The sequence below is a fragment of the Garra rufa genome, chromosome 21 (genome assembly GCF_049309525.1).
Source record: "Garra rufa chromosome 21, GarRuf1.0, whole genome shotgun sequence".
Lineage (NCBI taxonomy): Eukaryota > Metazoa > Chordata > Actinopteri > Cypriniformes > Cyprinidae > Garra > Garra rufa.
Window position 1 is genome coordinate 9,772,980 of NC_133381.1, and position 17,072 is coordinate 9,790,051.

At 38.2% G+C, this 17,072-nt stretch overlaps 1 protein-coding gene across 8 annotated transcripts in view; it reads left to right on the forward strand.

Annotated features, from left to right (window-relative positions):
* ralgapa1 (Ral GTPase activating protein catalytic subunit alpha 1) overlaps window positions 1–17,072 on the forward strand; it is a 101,314-nt gene that overhangs the window by 24,396 nt on the left and 59,846 nt on the right. For 4 of the 8 annotated variants that reach the window (XM_073827613.1, XM_073827615.1, XM_073827614.1 and 1 more), the window contains exons 10-21: window positions 141–386; window positions 714–881; window positions 1,218–1,343; window positions 2,377–2,525; window positions 2,623–2,746; window positions 3,320–3,557; window positions 3,687–3,851; window positions 5,835–5,975; window positions 9,263–10,513; window positions 13,841–13,965; window positions 14,595–14,808; window positions 14,895–15,071. In XM_073827613.1, coding sequence (XP_073683714.1) covers window positions 141–386; window positions 714–881; window positions 1,218–1,343; window positions 2,377–2,525; window positions 2,623–2,746; window positions 3,320–3,557; window positions 3,687–3,851; window positions 5,835–5,975; window positions 9,263–10,513; window positions 13,841–13,965; window positions 14,595–14,808; window positions 14,895–15,071 — 3,124 coding nt within the window. The remainder of the gene's footprint in view (window positions 1–140; window positions 387–713; window positions 882–1,217; window positions 1,344–2,376; window positions 2,526–2,622; window positions 2,747–3,319; window positions 3,558–3,686; window positions 3,852–5,834; window positions 5,976–9,262; window positions 10,514–13,840; window positions 13,966–14,594; window positions 14,809–14,894; window positions 15,072–17,072) is intronic. The other 4 variants (XM_073827618.1, XM_073827619.1, XM_073827620.1 and 1 more) reach the window with 2 other exon arrangements.

Below are 17,072 nucleotides of genomic sequence, written 5' to 3' on the forward strand. Positions count from 1 at the left end.
TGGGTGAACCCCTGTAAGGTTTGGACTGGTAACTGGATCGTTGTAGATTATACTGAGCTATTTAACATCAGGTTGCTTCTAGGGTTGTCTCAATGCCATTGAACAAGCTGAATGTTTTTGCAATGCTGCTGCTGTTTCAGAGAGCGGCGGCGGGTCTGGCTGCCCGAGGGGAGGATGGCGGCCCTAGACCAGATGGTCTGGATGGGGGTGGTTCTGGTGAGCCAGAGCAGTCACACTCCAACACCAGCACCCTGACGGAGAGAGAACCCAGCTCCTCCAGCCTCTGCAGCATGGATGAAGAGCACCTCACCGACATCGAGGTGGTGCGTCGGGTCCTATGCTCCTCTAGAACCAACGTCAACTTTATCACAGAGATCTTTCGTCAGGTAATTTTATCATGGGGAACAGAAGTACTTCAGCAAATCTACATATCAATGAAAGAGGAAGAAGTCTGGCTCATTTTGAAGAAGTTGTAATGAGAGAGGTTGATGGTTCTAATCAAGGACTTCTTTGTCCTAGAGTGATTAGAGTTCACAAAGAGGAACTGCTATGTATGAGAAAGATCTCAAAGATCCTGTTCAAAATTGTGCACTTGATGTGTACAAAGGCCTTTTTTGGTGTGACCTAGAGGAGGAAAGATGGCCAGCTAATATATCACTTAGTCACTGATGCCTCTTTGTACTATCTCTGATTGTGTGTATTATATTTTGCAGGCGTTTCTGCTGCCCATGTGTGAGGCTGCAGCTATGCGTAAGGTGGTGCGGGTGTATCAAGAGTGGATCTCTCAGCAGGATAAGCCTGTGTTTATGAGAGAGCCAGAGGAAGACCGATTCACAGGCCAGCTGGACTCCACCCACGAGCAGAGAACTGATAAAGAGGAGGTAGGTGTCTCTGAAGTCGACTACAGAGGAATGCAAAGGCAGTTTTTACATGCTGAGTCAGCCTGCACAACAGCTTGGTCCCTGTTTTTTTGCACCAGACATATCAGTGGTGGTATTGGCCAGTGTCCACTTATTTAATTATTGGCTTACGTTTGGCTAGGTTGTTGTGAGAAGCTTATGTCAGGGCTTATTTTTTCTCTAATACTTTTTCTAGAATAAGTTTCTGAATTATTTAATAAAACTTATCCACCTTTTTCTTCCTGTAAGAGTGGGTGCGGCCATTTGTAAATTTGATTTGTCTGGATTCTGGTCTAATAAATCTTGTATTGTGTGTAGGATATTGGGCTCACTGTGTCTGTTCACAATCGAAACCCTAATTGGAGCAGGAATTCTGGGAGTAAATCCTCTGATTCTGAGGCATTGGAGTATAATGTCCATGCTGGTGTCCAGTCCACACTACAGGTGAGTTTAGGTGTTGGTGTACTGGAAGTTAAAGAAGTAGGTCACTTCCAGAACAAAAATTTACAGATAATGAAGAGACTCACCCCCTTGTCATCCAAGATGTTCATGTTTTTCTTTCTTCAGTCATACAGAAATGATATTTTTTGAGGAAAACATTTCAGGATTTCTCTCCATATAATGGACTTCTATGGTGTCTGCGAGTTTGAACTTCCAAAATGCAGTTTAAATGCAGCTTCAAAGAGCTATAAATGATTCCAGCCGAGGAAGAAGGGTCTTATCTAGCGAAGCGGTTGGTTATTTTTTTGTCAAATGTCAAAAAACTACCACTTAATTTTCTCCTTCAACTACAAAATCACCCTACATCACTGTTTTACCCTTTTTTTTGTAAAGGATGTTTGACCTTCTTTGCATGTTCACATTGTAAACACTGGGTCGGTTCTTCTGCAGCAATGTAGGATGATTTTGATGTTGGAGGTGAAAATTACATGGGAGTTTTTCGACATACCCTAACTGTCATGAACCAGAATATACAGAGAACTAGACAATATCGCCAGAACTAGAGGTCAAGAGCTTTTGAGGTTAAATGGTTTTTTTTTTTTCCCCGTTCTTTCTTGGCTGGGATCGTTAAGAGCCCTTTGAAGCTTAATTTAAACTGCATTTGGGAAGTTTAAACTTGGGGGAGAGTTCATTTTATGGAGAGAAATCCTGAAACGTTTTCAAAAAACATAATTTCTTAATGACTGAAGAAAGAAAGACATCTTTGATGACAAGGGGTGAGTAAATTATCTGTAAATTTTTGTTCTGGAAGTGAACTGCTTTTTTAAGATCTAGATAGGAAACTAAAAGATTAAAAAAGTAGGTTCAAACCCTGCAAAGAGCAACTGATAAGCTATTAGCATTGTGCGAAGCATACATGTCAAATAGCTGCCTAAATTCATATTTATTTAAAATTTGCATCAAGCAGAGTAATGCACATTTGTGAAACATTACACTTTCTAATATCAGTTCCCCCCTTCAATCTTTTTCCTTGCAGGTTTTCATCACCAACTCCTCTAACGTCTTCCTTCTGGAGGCAGCCAATGAGCTGAAGACACTTCTGGAAGAGCATGTTGACATGTGCAAACGTGTGCTCAATATATACCGCAGTCTGGTCATGCATGAAACCATGAACCAGAAGACCTGGTATGACCATGACATTGCACTTCATTACTCTGGTCTCAAGTGTCTGCTTGTAATATTTGTTCATCTGCTCATCTTGAGTGTTTTGTGTCTGTCACAGGGAGCAGATCTTGCTGGTGTTGCTAAGGGTAACTGAGTGTGTGATGAAGAGGCCTCCATCTATTATGCCACATGGGAAGAAGAGTAACACTTTATCGGGCCGTTTGGCTGGGGCCATTTTTCAGGTAACATCCACTTTTTTTCCTTATTTTTTAAAAAATAAATTAATAAAACTTAAACTATATGTAATACTGACAGTATAAAAATGAAAGCTAATTCAGAAAATACCGCAAAACCAGTCTTAAGTAGCATGGGTATATTTGTAGCGATAGCCAAAATACATTTGATTGGTCAAAATTATAGATTTTTCTTTTATGCCAAAAATCCTTAGGATATTGAGTAAAGAACATGTTCCATGAAAATATTTTGTAAATTTCCTATCATAAATATTTCAAAACTTAATTTTTGATGAGTAATATGCATTGCTAAGGACTTATTTTGGACAACTTTATAGGTGTTTTTCTCAGTATTTATTTATTTTTTTTTTGCACCCTCAGATTCCAGATTTTCAAATAGTTGTATCTCGGCCAAATATTTTCATATCCTAACAAACCATACATCAAAGCTGATTTATCCAGCTTTGTATGTTTGTAAAAATCTCAGTTTTGAAAAATCGACACTTATGATGGGTTTTGTGGTCCTGGGTCACGTATAAATCAGTTTAGTCCATACCCTGTTTGCTCTGTCTTACTGTTCAGACTCTGATAGTGGCGTGGATCAAAGGGAATCTGAATGTGTACATCTCTCGGGAGCTGTGGGACGATCTGCTGTCTGTACTCTCATCTCTCACCTGCTGGGAGGAGCTGGTCACTGAGTGGTCCCTCACCATGGAGACACTTACCAAGGTACTAGCACGCAACCTTTACAGCCTGGACCTGAACGAGCTGCCCCTGGACAAGCTCAGTGAGCAGAAACAGAAGAAACACAAAGGCAAAGGTGAGTTTGTACAAAAATATGCTTGCACACAGACTAAGGTAGTTGCACAACATGCAAACTTAAGCTTTTGAAACATGCCAGCTTCACTATCATACATATAGATGATAAATTTGTTTCTGTTCCCTCTAGGTGGCGCCCACGAGTGCCAGAAAATCACAGTGGATAGGTCATTCTCCAAAGGCTGGAGTCGAGACCCACCAGGTCAGGCTGCTGCCATGAGACAGCGAAGCGCTACCACTGCTGGCTCACCAGGCATCGAGAAGGCCAGAAGTATCGTCAGACAGAAGACTGTGGGTGAGTGCATTTCAAACCCTTTTTGTCCTCTCTTCCTGTTAGTTTAAAACTAGTTTAGGTTCTTTGAAAGCGTACAAACTCTGCTTATGTTTTTAATATCTGCATTACCCTGGTTTAGAAGACAAAGATGAGCAAAGATGAAGATAGAGAGATAAAGGAGAGAACATGATTGTGTTAAACAATGTCCTTTTTTAATCTGCAGTCACATTAGTGAAATTTTGGCAAAATTTTGCAGGCAAAAATGTCTATTGTTAATAATGTCAGATGTCACTTTCAAATCAAGCAGCTTTTTGTTGATCAACATAGTGTATCAATGTAACCAGCTTGAACCTATTGCGAAATTTGCTTGGGAAAATCTTTCGCTCTCACAGGGCGAGAGGATTCCTTTTGAAATGGCTGGATTTTGCTCATGAAAATTCTACAAAATGATAAATGTGACTGCACAGACTGCATCACAATTTGCATACTTAGCATGTATTTTTTGACTACCAGTCAAAAGTTTTTTTTACCCAGCCTACATTTATTTGATCCAAAATACAGCAAAAACAGTAAAACTTTGAATAATTTTTACTATTAAATTTTTTTTATTTGAATATATTTTAAAATTGATTTATTTCTGTGATTTTAAAGCTGAATTTTTAGCAATATTACTCCAGTCACATGATACTTCAGAAATCATTCTGATATTCTAATTTGCTGCTCACAAAAATATTTTTTATCATGTTGAAAACATCTGAGTAGAATTTTTTCAGGTTGCTTTGAATCGAAAGTCCAGAAGAACAGCATTTATCTGAAATAGAAATCTTTTGTAACATTATAAATATCTTTATCATCACTTTTAATCAATTTAAAGCATCCTTGCTAAAATAAAGTATTAATTTCTTTCCCAAAAAAGTTATACTGACTTCAAGCTTTTGAATTTCAAATAAATGCTGATCTTTAGATCGTTCTTTTTATCAAAGAATCCTAAAAAAGGTTCTCAACTGTTTTAAATATTGATAATAATAATAATAAATAATAATAATAATGTTTCTTGAACAGCAAATCAGCATATTAGAATGATTTCTGAAGGATTATGTGACACTGAAGACTGGAGTAATGATGCTGAAAATTTAGCCTTGATCACAGGAATAAATTACATTTCAAAATATGTAAAAATAGAAAGCAGTAATTTTAAATTGTAAAAATATTTCAGAATGGTACTGTTTTTTTTTCTATACTTTGGATCAAATAAATGCAGGCTTGGTGAACAGAAGAGACTTCTAAGAAAAATCAAAAACTTTTGACTGGTAGTGTACATTGTGACAGTATAATATAATAAATTTTTCTTTTTCTTACTGTTTCTCACTTTTAATACTTTTTTTCTCAGAATTTCATAAAACAAAATTAGCAAATTCAGAATTTTTTTCCCAGAATTGTGCGATATAACCTTGAAATTGCAAGTTATAAAGTCCAATTACGAGGGTCAAAAAAACCTGATATGTTCTCAGACTTGTGAGTTTCTATCTCACAATTCTGACTTACTATTTTCAGCACTGTGTGATAATATAAGTTTATACTATGGAAAACACCTAATCTAGAAAACTACGTATTGCACATAGTATGTAAATAGAAATGCAGCTAAAAAAAAAAAAACACTGCCTGTGACTCATGACGGAATGTCTCTAACACATCATGTTACTCCTATAAACTTCACAATCTAGATTTTCCAGTGCCATGATGTTCATGTTTATGCCAGTGCTGCTCTGATATGCACTGATAAGGTCACTTCTTTACCTCTTGTTTGTAATGCTCACTGCTTTCTGCCATCACTTTCTCTTTTTCTCTCTCTCTCCATCATGTCTTTCTCTTCCCTAACTTCTCCTGTGTTCCTCCATCACACCTTATCTCTCTCTCTCTCTGGCCCATTTCCCTTTATCTCTCACTCTCTTCGTCTTGTCGTTCTTCTCTTTTTCTCTTTCTGGGTGTGTGCGCGGTCTGTAGCTCTGCGTAGTTGCTCTACGGGGGACAGTCTGCTGTCCTCAGCCTTTATCCGCAGTGCTAAAAGCGCACCTGTCCTGATCCACCCCGTACACCCTCTCCTGCCTGATTCTGTCCTCACTCCCCTAGCTGACGAGCTGTCAGGTAGAGCCCTCTACGCCTGTATCGGCACTCTCGCCTCTGACTGCGTCCCAGCCTATGGATGTGCATGTATATGTATGTGTGCACACTTCCTCTAGTTAGCATCACTTCCCCATCTATTTTACTATTGTTTGTAAATAGTGATTTTATTTAATAGACTTAAATGTGTTTGATTCCCTTCTTATTCATCATTACTATAAAGCCATGCACTGATGCAGTTGCTTTCTGACAGGATGAATCTCAAGACAAATGTTAAGAAATGTTTTGGTCACATTTATGCACAAATTGTAATATTTTTTTAAACACAATTATTTTATCCTATTTTTAGCTTTATATTTTCCCATCTGGATAATTTTTTTCTCCTTTTTTCTTTAGTTTTATTTTATTTTTTGCCAGAGATACTATAAACATTTTAAATATTAACGGTACAATTTTACAGCAGGATAAAATTTGTTAGCAATAGTTAATTTAGTAGTTAGTTTGAGGTTTATTACTCTAGTTTAATGTTAATTTATTAATATACATTTTTAATTGTTAATTTGACCATTCAGAATTCATCAAATTTGAATTCATTATCTAAATTTTGGTTTTAACGTGGAAAGTATAATATGTGACCCTGGACCACAAAACCAGTCATATCTGTGAATTTTTAAAAAATTGAGATTTATACATCATCCGAAAGCTGAATAAATAAGCTTTCCAAGTGATTTATGATGTGTTAGGACAATATTTGGCTGAGGTACTGAGGTACAACTGTTTGAAAATCTGCAATCTGAGGGTCTAAAATAATCAAAATATTGAGAAAATCGCCTTTAAATTTGTCCAGATGAAGTTCTAAGCTATACATATTACTAATCAAAAATGAAGTTTTGATATATTTATGGTAGGAAATCTACAAAATATCTTCATGGAACATGATCTTTACTTAATATCCTAATGATTTTTTGGCTTAAAAGAAAAATCGATAATTTTGCTACAAATATGCCCATACTATTTATGACTGGTTTTGTGGTCCAGGGTCACATATGTGAAGAAATGAGCCTATAATAATGCAAGTTTAAGGTTATTGAAATTCAGTAATATTAATCGACTTCTTCATTTGATTTTGGGGTGGAATATGACCCAGACATTTCTTTGTGTGCACTTCACCCGACAGACCTGTAGAGTCCTGCATGTGTGCATTTTTTTTGTCTGTACTGGTTTCTTTTCCTCATCTTTGAGAATCAACAGTGTTATCCTTATTGCATAACCATTCATCCAATATAATCCTTCACACCCAGAACTTTTGAGACCCTCTACAGGATTTACCTTTGTCTGCATTTCATGATCATAATACTTATCTAGAACAGCTGGGAGAATGTCCAAATGAAAGCATTAATTTGTGTCTTTTAAAGTGATTAGCTTTCTTTTTGCTTGTGATTTTATAAGTTTGATTTACCTTTAAGATTTATTTTTTTACAATTTAATTAGATTTATTTTGTGTTTTATGTATGCATGTGTTTTTTGCATGTAAAATGTGACTACAGTGGATCAGTTAATATGATAATACTTTCTAGGACTTTTCATCACCATCTTAGGTATCAGAAATTTTAAGACTTGTTATCTTTTGTGTCTTTAAGATAATAGTACTGACTACAGTTGGGGTCAAAAGTTTACACCCCCCTTTTAATATCTGCAAAATGTTAGTTATATTACAAAAATAAGAGGGATCAAACAAAATGCATGTAATTGTTTATTTAGTACTTACCTGAATAAGATATTTCACATAAGAGATGTTTACATATAGCCCACAAGAGAAAATAATAGCTGAATTTATAAAAATTACCTCATTCAAAAGTTTACATACGCTTAATTCTTAATACTGTGTTGTTACCTGAATGATCCACAGCTGTGTTTTTTTGTTTAGTGATAGTTTTTCATGAGTCCCTTGTTTGTTCTGAACAGTTAAACTGCCTGCTGTTCTTCAGAAAAATTGTTTAGGTCCCACAAATTCTTTTGTTTTCCAGCATTTTTGTGTAAACCCTTTCCAACAATGACTGTATGCTTTTGAGATCCATCTGTTAACACTGGGGGTGAAAACTTGTGAACAGAATGGATATGTGTAGATTTTTCTTTTTTTGCCTAAATATCATATTTTTTCATTTAGTACAGCCCTTCAGCCTACAGATGATAGTTACATGTTTTCCAGAAGACAAAATTTATCCTGATCTTCAAATTCAAAAAGTTAATACATCGTTTTTCCTTCTGGAGCACCAGTGAGCATTTAATCCTCAGTGTGTAAAAATGGACCTCAAAGTTATACAGTCATTGTTGGAAAGGGTTCAAATACACTGCTGTAATTTCTGGGACCTGAAGAATTTTTCTAAAGAACAGCAGGCAGTTTAACTGTTCAGGACAAACAAGGGACTCGTGAACAACTATCACTAAACAGAAAACACATCTGTAGATCATTCAGGTAGTCTCAGCCTCAGACGTCACGCCCACGGAACGTTGGCTAAACGTCTGATGCATATGGTACACTTAACTGTAAACACTTCAGGAATGTCGAAGTCGTCATCTGATTAGTTGAATTTGACCGGATTTCCGGGAGACGCGAGTGTCGCGATTATTTTCGGTCAGCCGGGAAACAAAGCGCAGACTGATTTACTCGGCGTTTTGCTAAAATGTGCTTATGCAGACGCCAGTGTTGTTATACACATTTGCGACGTTTGCGAACAAATTACTGACTTACTGCTTGTTCTGCCTCTTCTTCGTTATCTTTCAATGCTGGTTATTTCAATGACTGACTTGTTGCATGCCAGTCTGTTGTTGTGGGGGCATTTCCACGCACCGAAACGTGACGCTTTACGAAACGAACTGTGATTGGTTGTCTGACATGACGGTCAAACGGCCTTATGGGCGGGCCTTGACCAATAAAAACTGCCATGAATTCCAGACCTTCAGCCGTCAGTCTGAAGGTCTGGCTACGCGAGACTATCATTCAGGTAACAACACAGTATTAAGAATCAAGCGTATGTAAACTTTTGAACGGGTAATTTTTTTTATTAGTTCAACTATTATTTTCTCTTGTGGACTATATGTAAAAATCTTGTATGTGGAATGTCTTATTCAGGTCACTTCTCAATAACATGCATTTTGTGTGATCCCTCTTGTTTTGGTAAAATTATTAACATTTAGCAGATTCTGAAAGGGGGGGTGTAAACATTTTTTTTGACCTCAACTGTATATGAATGCATAAACACACTTGCATCCTTAAACGTGCTGATCGATGCATATCTGTTTGTGTTCAGACCTGGAGGAACCTCCCATGGCCCAACGCGGGCCACGGATCCGCCACTGCTCTCAAAGTGAGGAGACCCCGTCGTCCGAGGTGTTTTCCGCCTCCGGTGAGCTGGAGCAGCCTCCGCTCCCCCGCAGCAGTAGCGCCTCTGACATCATGGAGCCCTTCATCGCAGAACGGGTCAAAGGTGCACTTCCTGTCTCTGACAGTCCCTCTCACTCCTCCCACTTTACCACCACCTCCACCACCACCTCTGAGTCCCCCCACAGTTCCCCGACCCCACACCAGCGTACTGACCCACACCAACCCCCTGACAGCCAGGCATTCCTGGAGGTGGGCGAAAGCATCTATGACCATCTCTGCCAGATGCCTGGGCAGCAACCCCCTTTTATCCCTGATTGGTCCTGTCCAGCTGCGGCCTCGACCAATCAGATTGAGGGAGAAGGGGAGGAGGACGTCTTCTGCGCTTTTAGGGAGTTTTGCAGCAAGGAGGAAGTGAAAGTAGAAGCCGGTTCAGATAACAAGCAGGTGCAGTTTGGGGGAAGTGGGGATTGGGTGCTAGAATGGGATAAGGAGATGGAGCAAAGCGCAAAAAGTTTATACGAGTGCTTAGAAGAATGCGATTGGGATTTAAGTTCTAGTACGCAGCCAGCAGAGGGCAGCAAAGTCATGCAGCTTCACCGGCAGAATGCCACAGACAGGGCTAGTGAGAGCGAGCTTAGTCCGCAGGCTTCCCAGGTTGCACCAACGCCCAAACTATCCAATCTCGACCCCAAAAAACGCCACAGCGGTGGTGTCCATGTCAGCTTCCGGCCATCCACAGAGTCTGTGCAGTTTCACAACCCTCTGGACCCCAAAGAGGCACACTGGAAGGCCCGTCTCCGCCGCCTCGGCCACTTCAGCAGCCACTCGGTTGGGGCGAGCGGGGCAGCGGCGAAGGGAGTTGGGGAGGGGGTCACCTGTTGCGAGGCGGTCGAGCGGGATAGAGGCTCCATCAGTGGGGTTAGACGTGGTCGGCTCGGCCGGCCATCTCTCCGCCCGAGGGGGTCCCGTTCTAGGTCTCAGGAGTCAGGGTGCAGCCCATCACGGCAGCAGCAGGTGGCGCTGTTGGGCGGGGTGTATAAGTCTATGGTCCACGCTCTCTCCAAACCCAAGGCCCAGGCGGCGTCGCCCCAGCGCCACAGCAAAGCGCCCGCCACTGAGGCTCACCTGAAGGACCTGTACACTCACGTAATGGGCTATTTTGGAAGAAAAACATCAGGTGAGGACTTGGTCGGCTCGATGTCAACATGGAAGACAAATGTGACCGAAGCGCCTGTGCGTTTTCCCTTTTTTTTTCTCTCTTTTCTTGTGACTGTTTGATTTTTGCTGAATGCGGATTGAATTGAAGCCTCTTTTTGTATTTTCTTTCAAAGTAGCTCAATTCCAAAAAAAAAAAAAAAAAAAGACTCCCAAAAGACCAACGGTCCCCTACCTGTGGGACACGGCTTCCCCTCCTCCTCAAGCTTCTGGGACCTAATCTCTGCTGCCCCTCTTCCCCTGGATGCTGCATGCGACCTCATGCCTACCTCCCCGCCCTCTGTCAATCTCTCACACGTACATGCACACACATGCTCACTGACGCATTCATAAAACACAGTGATCTTTAATACAACCTAATGTTATGTGTTTTAATCTATACAATTCTTAATTATGTCATTTTAACCGAATAGTGCACCCATAATGGTATGGCTTCAAAAATGACAAAAAACACCTTAGAAGTTAGCTTTCTTAGTCATATGATAGGGGTGTGTGATAGTATAATTTGACAGACTGTATACATATGTGTGTGTAGAGACAAGTTCAAATAAAATAAATGTTTTTTTTTTTTTTTTTTAAATAAAGTTAAATGGTAATTTAAATATGAAGAATTTAAATATGGAGAGGTGGCATGAATACATTTGAAACCCTGAACCACAAAACCAGTCTTAAGTAACACTGGTATATTGTAGCAATAGCCAGCAATATATTGTATGTGTCAAAACTAATGATTTTTCTTTTATGGCAAAAATCATTAGGATATTAAATAAAGATGATGTTCCATGACGATATTTTGTAAATTTCCTACCGTAAATATATCAAAACTTAATTTTTGATCGGTAATATGCATTGCTAAGAACTTCATTTGGACAACTTTAAAGAAACAATTATATCTACCTTGTTTTTCCTGTAAGTTAGTAAATTTTATTGGTCTAGCTGTACATACAGCTTGATATTTCACTTTGGTCTGTCTTACTGTATTATTTTAATGTTATTATCTTAATTATGAACACACTGGTTTTTAGTGCAAATAGTTTTACCGTTTTCCACACTGTGTAATTCTTGTGATCTCCTTATACCGTAAGTCTCGCCCATAGGCTTGCTCCTGCGTTAAAAAAATAAGGTGGATTATTGTAGACAATATATATCACACACCCCTACTTGTATGATGTTTTTTTTTGTCATTTTTGAAGCTCAACAGGTTCCCGTTATGAGAAAAAGTAATTTTTTGAGGTACATAGGGTTTGGAACAATAAAGGAGTGCATAAATGTTAGATTTTTCATTTAAGATGGATAAACAGTATACAGTTGGTTTAGTTGCCATAGTTGTAGTCTTTTGTATGGCCAGTAGAAGGCAGCACTATCACTCTCAAAGAGCACTGTTTTCCAAACTAAAGTCTTGTGGTACTGTGTGTTAAAAGCTTGCCGGCTTGCCTGTAGAGTGTAGTAGCAGGAATCACCTTAGAACGGCTCCTGTGGACAGTCCCATTGCACAAGCTAGTAGTTAATCAGGGTCCTCATGACTTAAACACCGCTTGTAGTCTAAACTAACCAGACGTACCCAAAGTCACCACCCTACCATGTTGTGCTGCCGTGTTGGTATGATTTGTTTTTAACCAGTTGCTCCCTAACCCTTTGCTTTGGGGTGAAGGCTGCCTCGTCTTGCTGTGGGTGTCTCCTCTAACATACTCACTGCTGTCAAACTTTAACCTCAGTCAGTGTAAGGCTCACTAACTCCTAGGTTTGGACTTCCAAGGGTTTGCTCTGTCGCTCTCTCTGTCTGTTTTCTGTTTGGAGACTGCATGAACTGTGAGCAACTGCATCGCTTCACTGGATGAAATCAGTTTTGTGGTTGGATTCTATTAAAGATTATGTTTTTCTGTATGTGTTCTGGTTTAGTGTTTTATGAGTTTGATGTCAAAGGATTTTGGTTGTGTTTAAAGGGCAATAGTGCCAAGTTTTATTCGCACAGTTTTTTTTTTTTTAACCACAAACAAACAGTCTTGCTAATGTTTAATAATTTTTTTAAACATCACATCCATGATTGTTTGGTTTCATGCTGATTTGTGACCGTGGACCATAAAACCATTAAGTAACACGGGTATATTTGTAGCAATAGCCAAACATTTATTGTATGGGTCAAAATTATAGATTTATAGATGCCAAAAATCATTAGGATATTATCTAAAGATCATGTTCCATAAAATATTTTGTAAATTTCCTACTGCAAATTGATTGAAACTTTTGGATTAGTAATATGCATTGCTAAGAACTTAGCAATTTAGCAACTTTTCTCAGTATTTAGATTTTTTTTGCACCCTCAGGTTCTAGATTTTCAAATAGTTGTATCTCAGCCAAATATTGTCCTATCATGTCAAACCATATATCAATGGGAAGTTTATTTATTCTCAGTTTAACATACCCTTATGATTGGTTTTGTGGTCTATGGTCACATTTTAGCTCATTTTTTTTATTTCTTTGGTTAAACAAGATTACAATTTTACCATAATGTGAAAATATTCACTACTGTTCAAAAGTTTGGGGTCAGTAAGATTTATTTATTTATTTATAATTACTATTACTGATATTATTTAGAATTGTTTTTTTAATTAACTCTTAATGGACACATTAAATAAAAAAGTATTAAATAGTGACAGTAATTTTTATTTTACAAAATATATTTAAAATAAATGCTGTTCTTTTTAAAATTTTCTATTCATCGAAAAATAGGAAATATTTCTTGCAAATTTGCATATTAGAATAATTTCTGAAGGATCTTGTGTCACTGCAGACTAGAGTAATGATGCTGAAAATTAAGTTTTGCGATCACAGGACTAAAATTACATTTTAAAATACATTATAGAATAAATTTTTTTTTTACTGTTTATTATTATTATTATTATTATTATTATTATTATTATTATTATTATTATTATTATTATTAAAAAAGAGACTTCTAAAAACATTTACCGCCCCAAACCTATGAACTGAAAGATCTATTTCATTTAGTGAATAATGAACAGGTTGCCATTATAAGAACTTGAGCAAAAACACTAAATGGCACTGTTGTCCTTTAAGAAATTTGTGTTTATTTACTCACTGTCCCCAAAACTCAAATAAACTAATTCAGAATTATATTCAAGTGCTGTAGAGAGAGTCAGACACCACTACTCAGAGTGAGTGGAGCTAGTACATGTAATTCTGCTGGGTCATCTGTGTTTGCACTCACACTTTTACAGGGTACTCACCCAAAAAGTACTCATTTGTCTTTTTATGCCTGTTGTCTTAGCCAATAAAGATGAGCTGACGCCGAAGATGAGGCCCATGTCCAACGATGCTGGCAGCAGCAACCCAAATGTCAGTGACCTCATGGACGAGTTCATCCAGGAGAGACTGAGGGCCAGAGGCACTTCTGTATGTCCAAGCAAACATTCAGTATGCATAGTGTCTAAAACTACATCTGGTTAAAGGGTATTTCTATCTAAGCTTGAACTATTCAGATGGTAGAAAAAAAGAAAAGAAATGTTCATACATGTCATAATTTTTTAAAGCAATATTTGAGCAAATATGTGTCCCTGGACCACAAAACCAGTCGTAAGGGTCACTTTTTAAATTGAGATGTATACACCATTTATAAAAGCTGAATAAATTAGCTTTCCATTGATGTATCATTTGTTATGATAGGACAATATGTGGCCATAATACAGCTATTTTAAAATCTGCAATCTGAGGGTGTAAAAAAATCTAAATATTGAGAAAATCTGCTTTAAAGTTGTCCAAATGAAGTTCTTAGCAATGCATATTACTAATCAAAAATTTAATTTTGATCATATTTACGGTAGGAAATTTACAAAATATCGTCATGGAACATGATGTTTATTTAATATCCTAATAATTTTTGGCAAGAAAGAAAATTTGATAATTTTGACCCATACAATGTATTTTTGGCTATTGCTACAAATATACCTCTGATCCTTAAGACTGGTTTTGTGCTCCAGGGTCACAAATGAATGCATATTATGGCTTTCCTATACTCTTTTCAGAGCATGACGAGACGTGGCAGTAGCCCAGGAAGTCTGGAGATCCCCAAAGATCTTCCAGAGCTCTTGAACCGTCAGAACGCCACGCGTCCTGCAGACGACCCTGGTGTGCCCTCTGAGTGGACCTCCCCAGCCAGCGCCAGTGGAAGTGATCTCGTAAGCTCCGACAGCCAATCAGATTCCTTCAATGCTTTTCAGTATGACAGCAAGTTTGAAAGTAAGTAGTTCAGGTGGAATTTAAAGATACAAGCCAGTACTGTGACTTACAAGAGATTAATAATGACCGTGTGTGTTTGTCTGCAGATTTCAGCTTCCCTCCTGAAACGTGCGCTCTGGCCTCTGTGGATCAAGATAGTTTGGGAGGAGGAGGTCAGACTGCAGAGGAACAGGAGCTTTCCAGTCTCACAACACTACACATCGACTCAGAGACCAGCAGCCTCAGTCAGCATGGCCTCTCTGCGGACACGGTCACCATTACTGGTACATTCTCTCACACTCATATGTAACGGGGTGTAGTGGACTGGTAACTGAACGTAAGTACATTGCATAAGTATTCACACCCTTAACTTAATACTTAGTTGAAGCACCTTTACAGCCTCAAGTCTTTTTAGGTATGATGTGACAAGTTTTGCACATCTACATTTGGCAATTATCTGCCATTTTTCTCCTCACCTCTTCACTTCTCAAGCTCTGTCAGCTTGGATGGGGGCTGGCGGACATTTTCAGGTTTCTCCAGAAATTTTGGATTGGGTTCAAGCCCAGGCTGTGGCTGGGCCACTCAAGGACATTCAAAGAGTTGTCTATAAACCACTCTTGCTGTGTGCTTAGGGTCATTGCCCTGTTGGAACGTGAATCTTCTGCCCAGTCTGAGGTCCTGAATGCTTTGGATTGGGTTTTCATTAAGGCTCTCTCTATATTCGGTCTATATTCAGCTTTCGGTCTACTCTGACAAGTCCCTCAGTCCCTGCTGCTGAAAAACAGCTCCACAGCATGAGGCTGCTACCACGACACTTTACTGTTTGGATGCTACTTTGCAGGTGATGAGCAGTGCCTGGTTTTCTCCATACATAATGCTTGGAATTGAGTTTCAACAGACCAGAGAATCTTGTTTTCTCACATTCTTTGAGTTCTTTAGGAGCTTTGTTGCAAATTCCAAGTGGGTTTTCATGTGTTTTCACTGAGGAGAGGATTGAGTTTGGACACACCGCCATAAAGCCCAGATTGGTAGAGTGTTGCAGTGATGATTGTCCTTCTGTAAGTTTCTCCCATCTGCATATCTGATCATGGAGCTCAACTAGAGTGACCATTAGGTTCTTGGTCACCACTCTAACCAAAGCCTTTCTCCATCAGTTGCTCAGTTTGGCCAGGAAGCCAGCTCTAGGAAGAGTCTTAGTTGTCTTAAACTTTTCCATTAAGGGTAATGGAGACACAATTTTTGGCACAATTTTTTCTGAGCTCTTCCCCAGATCTGTGCCTTGATGTAATGCTGTCTCTGAGCTCTACAGGAAATTTTTTTGACCTCTGGGCTTTGTTTTTCAGCTGTAAGACCTTTTATTCAGAGGTGTGTACCTTTCCAAATAATACTCATTCAAATGAATTTCCCACAGGTTAACTCCACTCGAAGTGTAGTAACATGTACAAGCGATATAAATGCTCCTGAGCTAAATTTCAAGTGTTCCAGAAAAGGGTATGAATACTTATGCAATTAAATAATTTCATGTTTTATTTGTAATAAATTTGCTAACTTGTTTTTTGCTTTGTCATTATGGTGTATGGAGTGTAGATTGAAAAACGTTATTTAAAGCAGTTTAACATAAGCCTGCAACATAACAAAATGTGAAAAAAAAAAAAAATATACTTTCGCAAGGCACTGTATTTTAAATACAGCCTTTGTTTTAAGTCTTTTTTATTTTTGGGCTGGATGAAAATACAGAAAATCACAATATGGCTTGTGATTATTAACTTCAAAATGTAATGATTTAATTAAATGTGCAAACTGGATATTATTGATATTTTGGTTATGCAATAAAGTGTATCTGATATTTAATTCAACATGAAACTTTGTTTGCTGACAAAAAGTCTTAAATTTTATTATTAAAATAATTATGCAGATGCAGAATTATTGCAAATACCTAAAAATTGCTTTGATTTCTTGGTCTTGATTCATTTGATTCATTCATTTTCATTCACATAGTTCTAATTGACTTCAGACCAGTGACTTATTTTTTTTTATTCATGTTTTTGTTTCAAATCTCAACATACACAGAACAACATAGTTGCATTGCAAGTAACGCAAAGAATGTGAACTGTTCACCAAACTTAATTTCTCTGGAGACCAGCAGCAATGAGAAATGCATTATACTGTAAAAGGCAAATAATTTATCATCAGTAGTGGTTCCCTCAGGCAGTTACCCCAGATTGCTTTCATTCCGAATGCATACCATACTACAGTTCAAACTATTTAAACTAGCCTAGCCAATG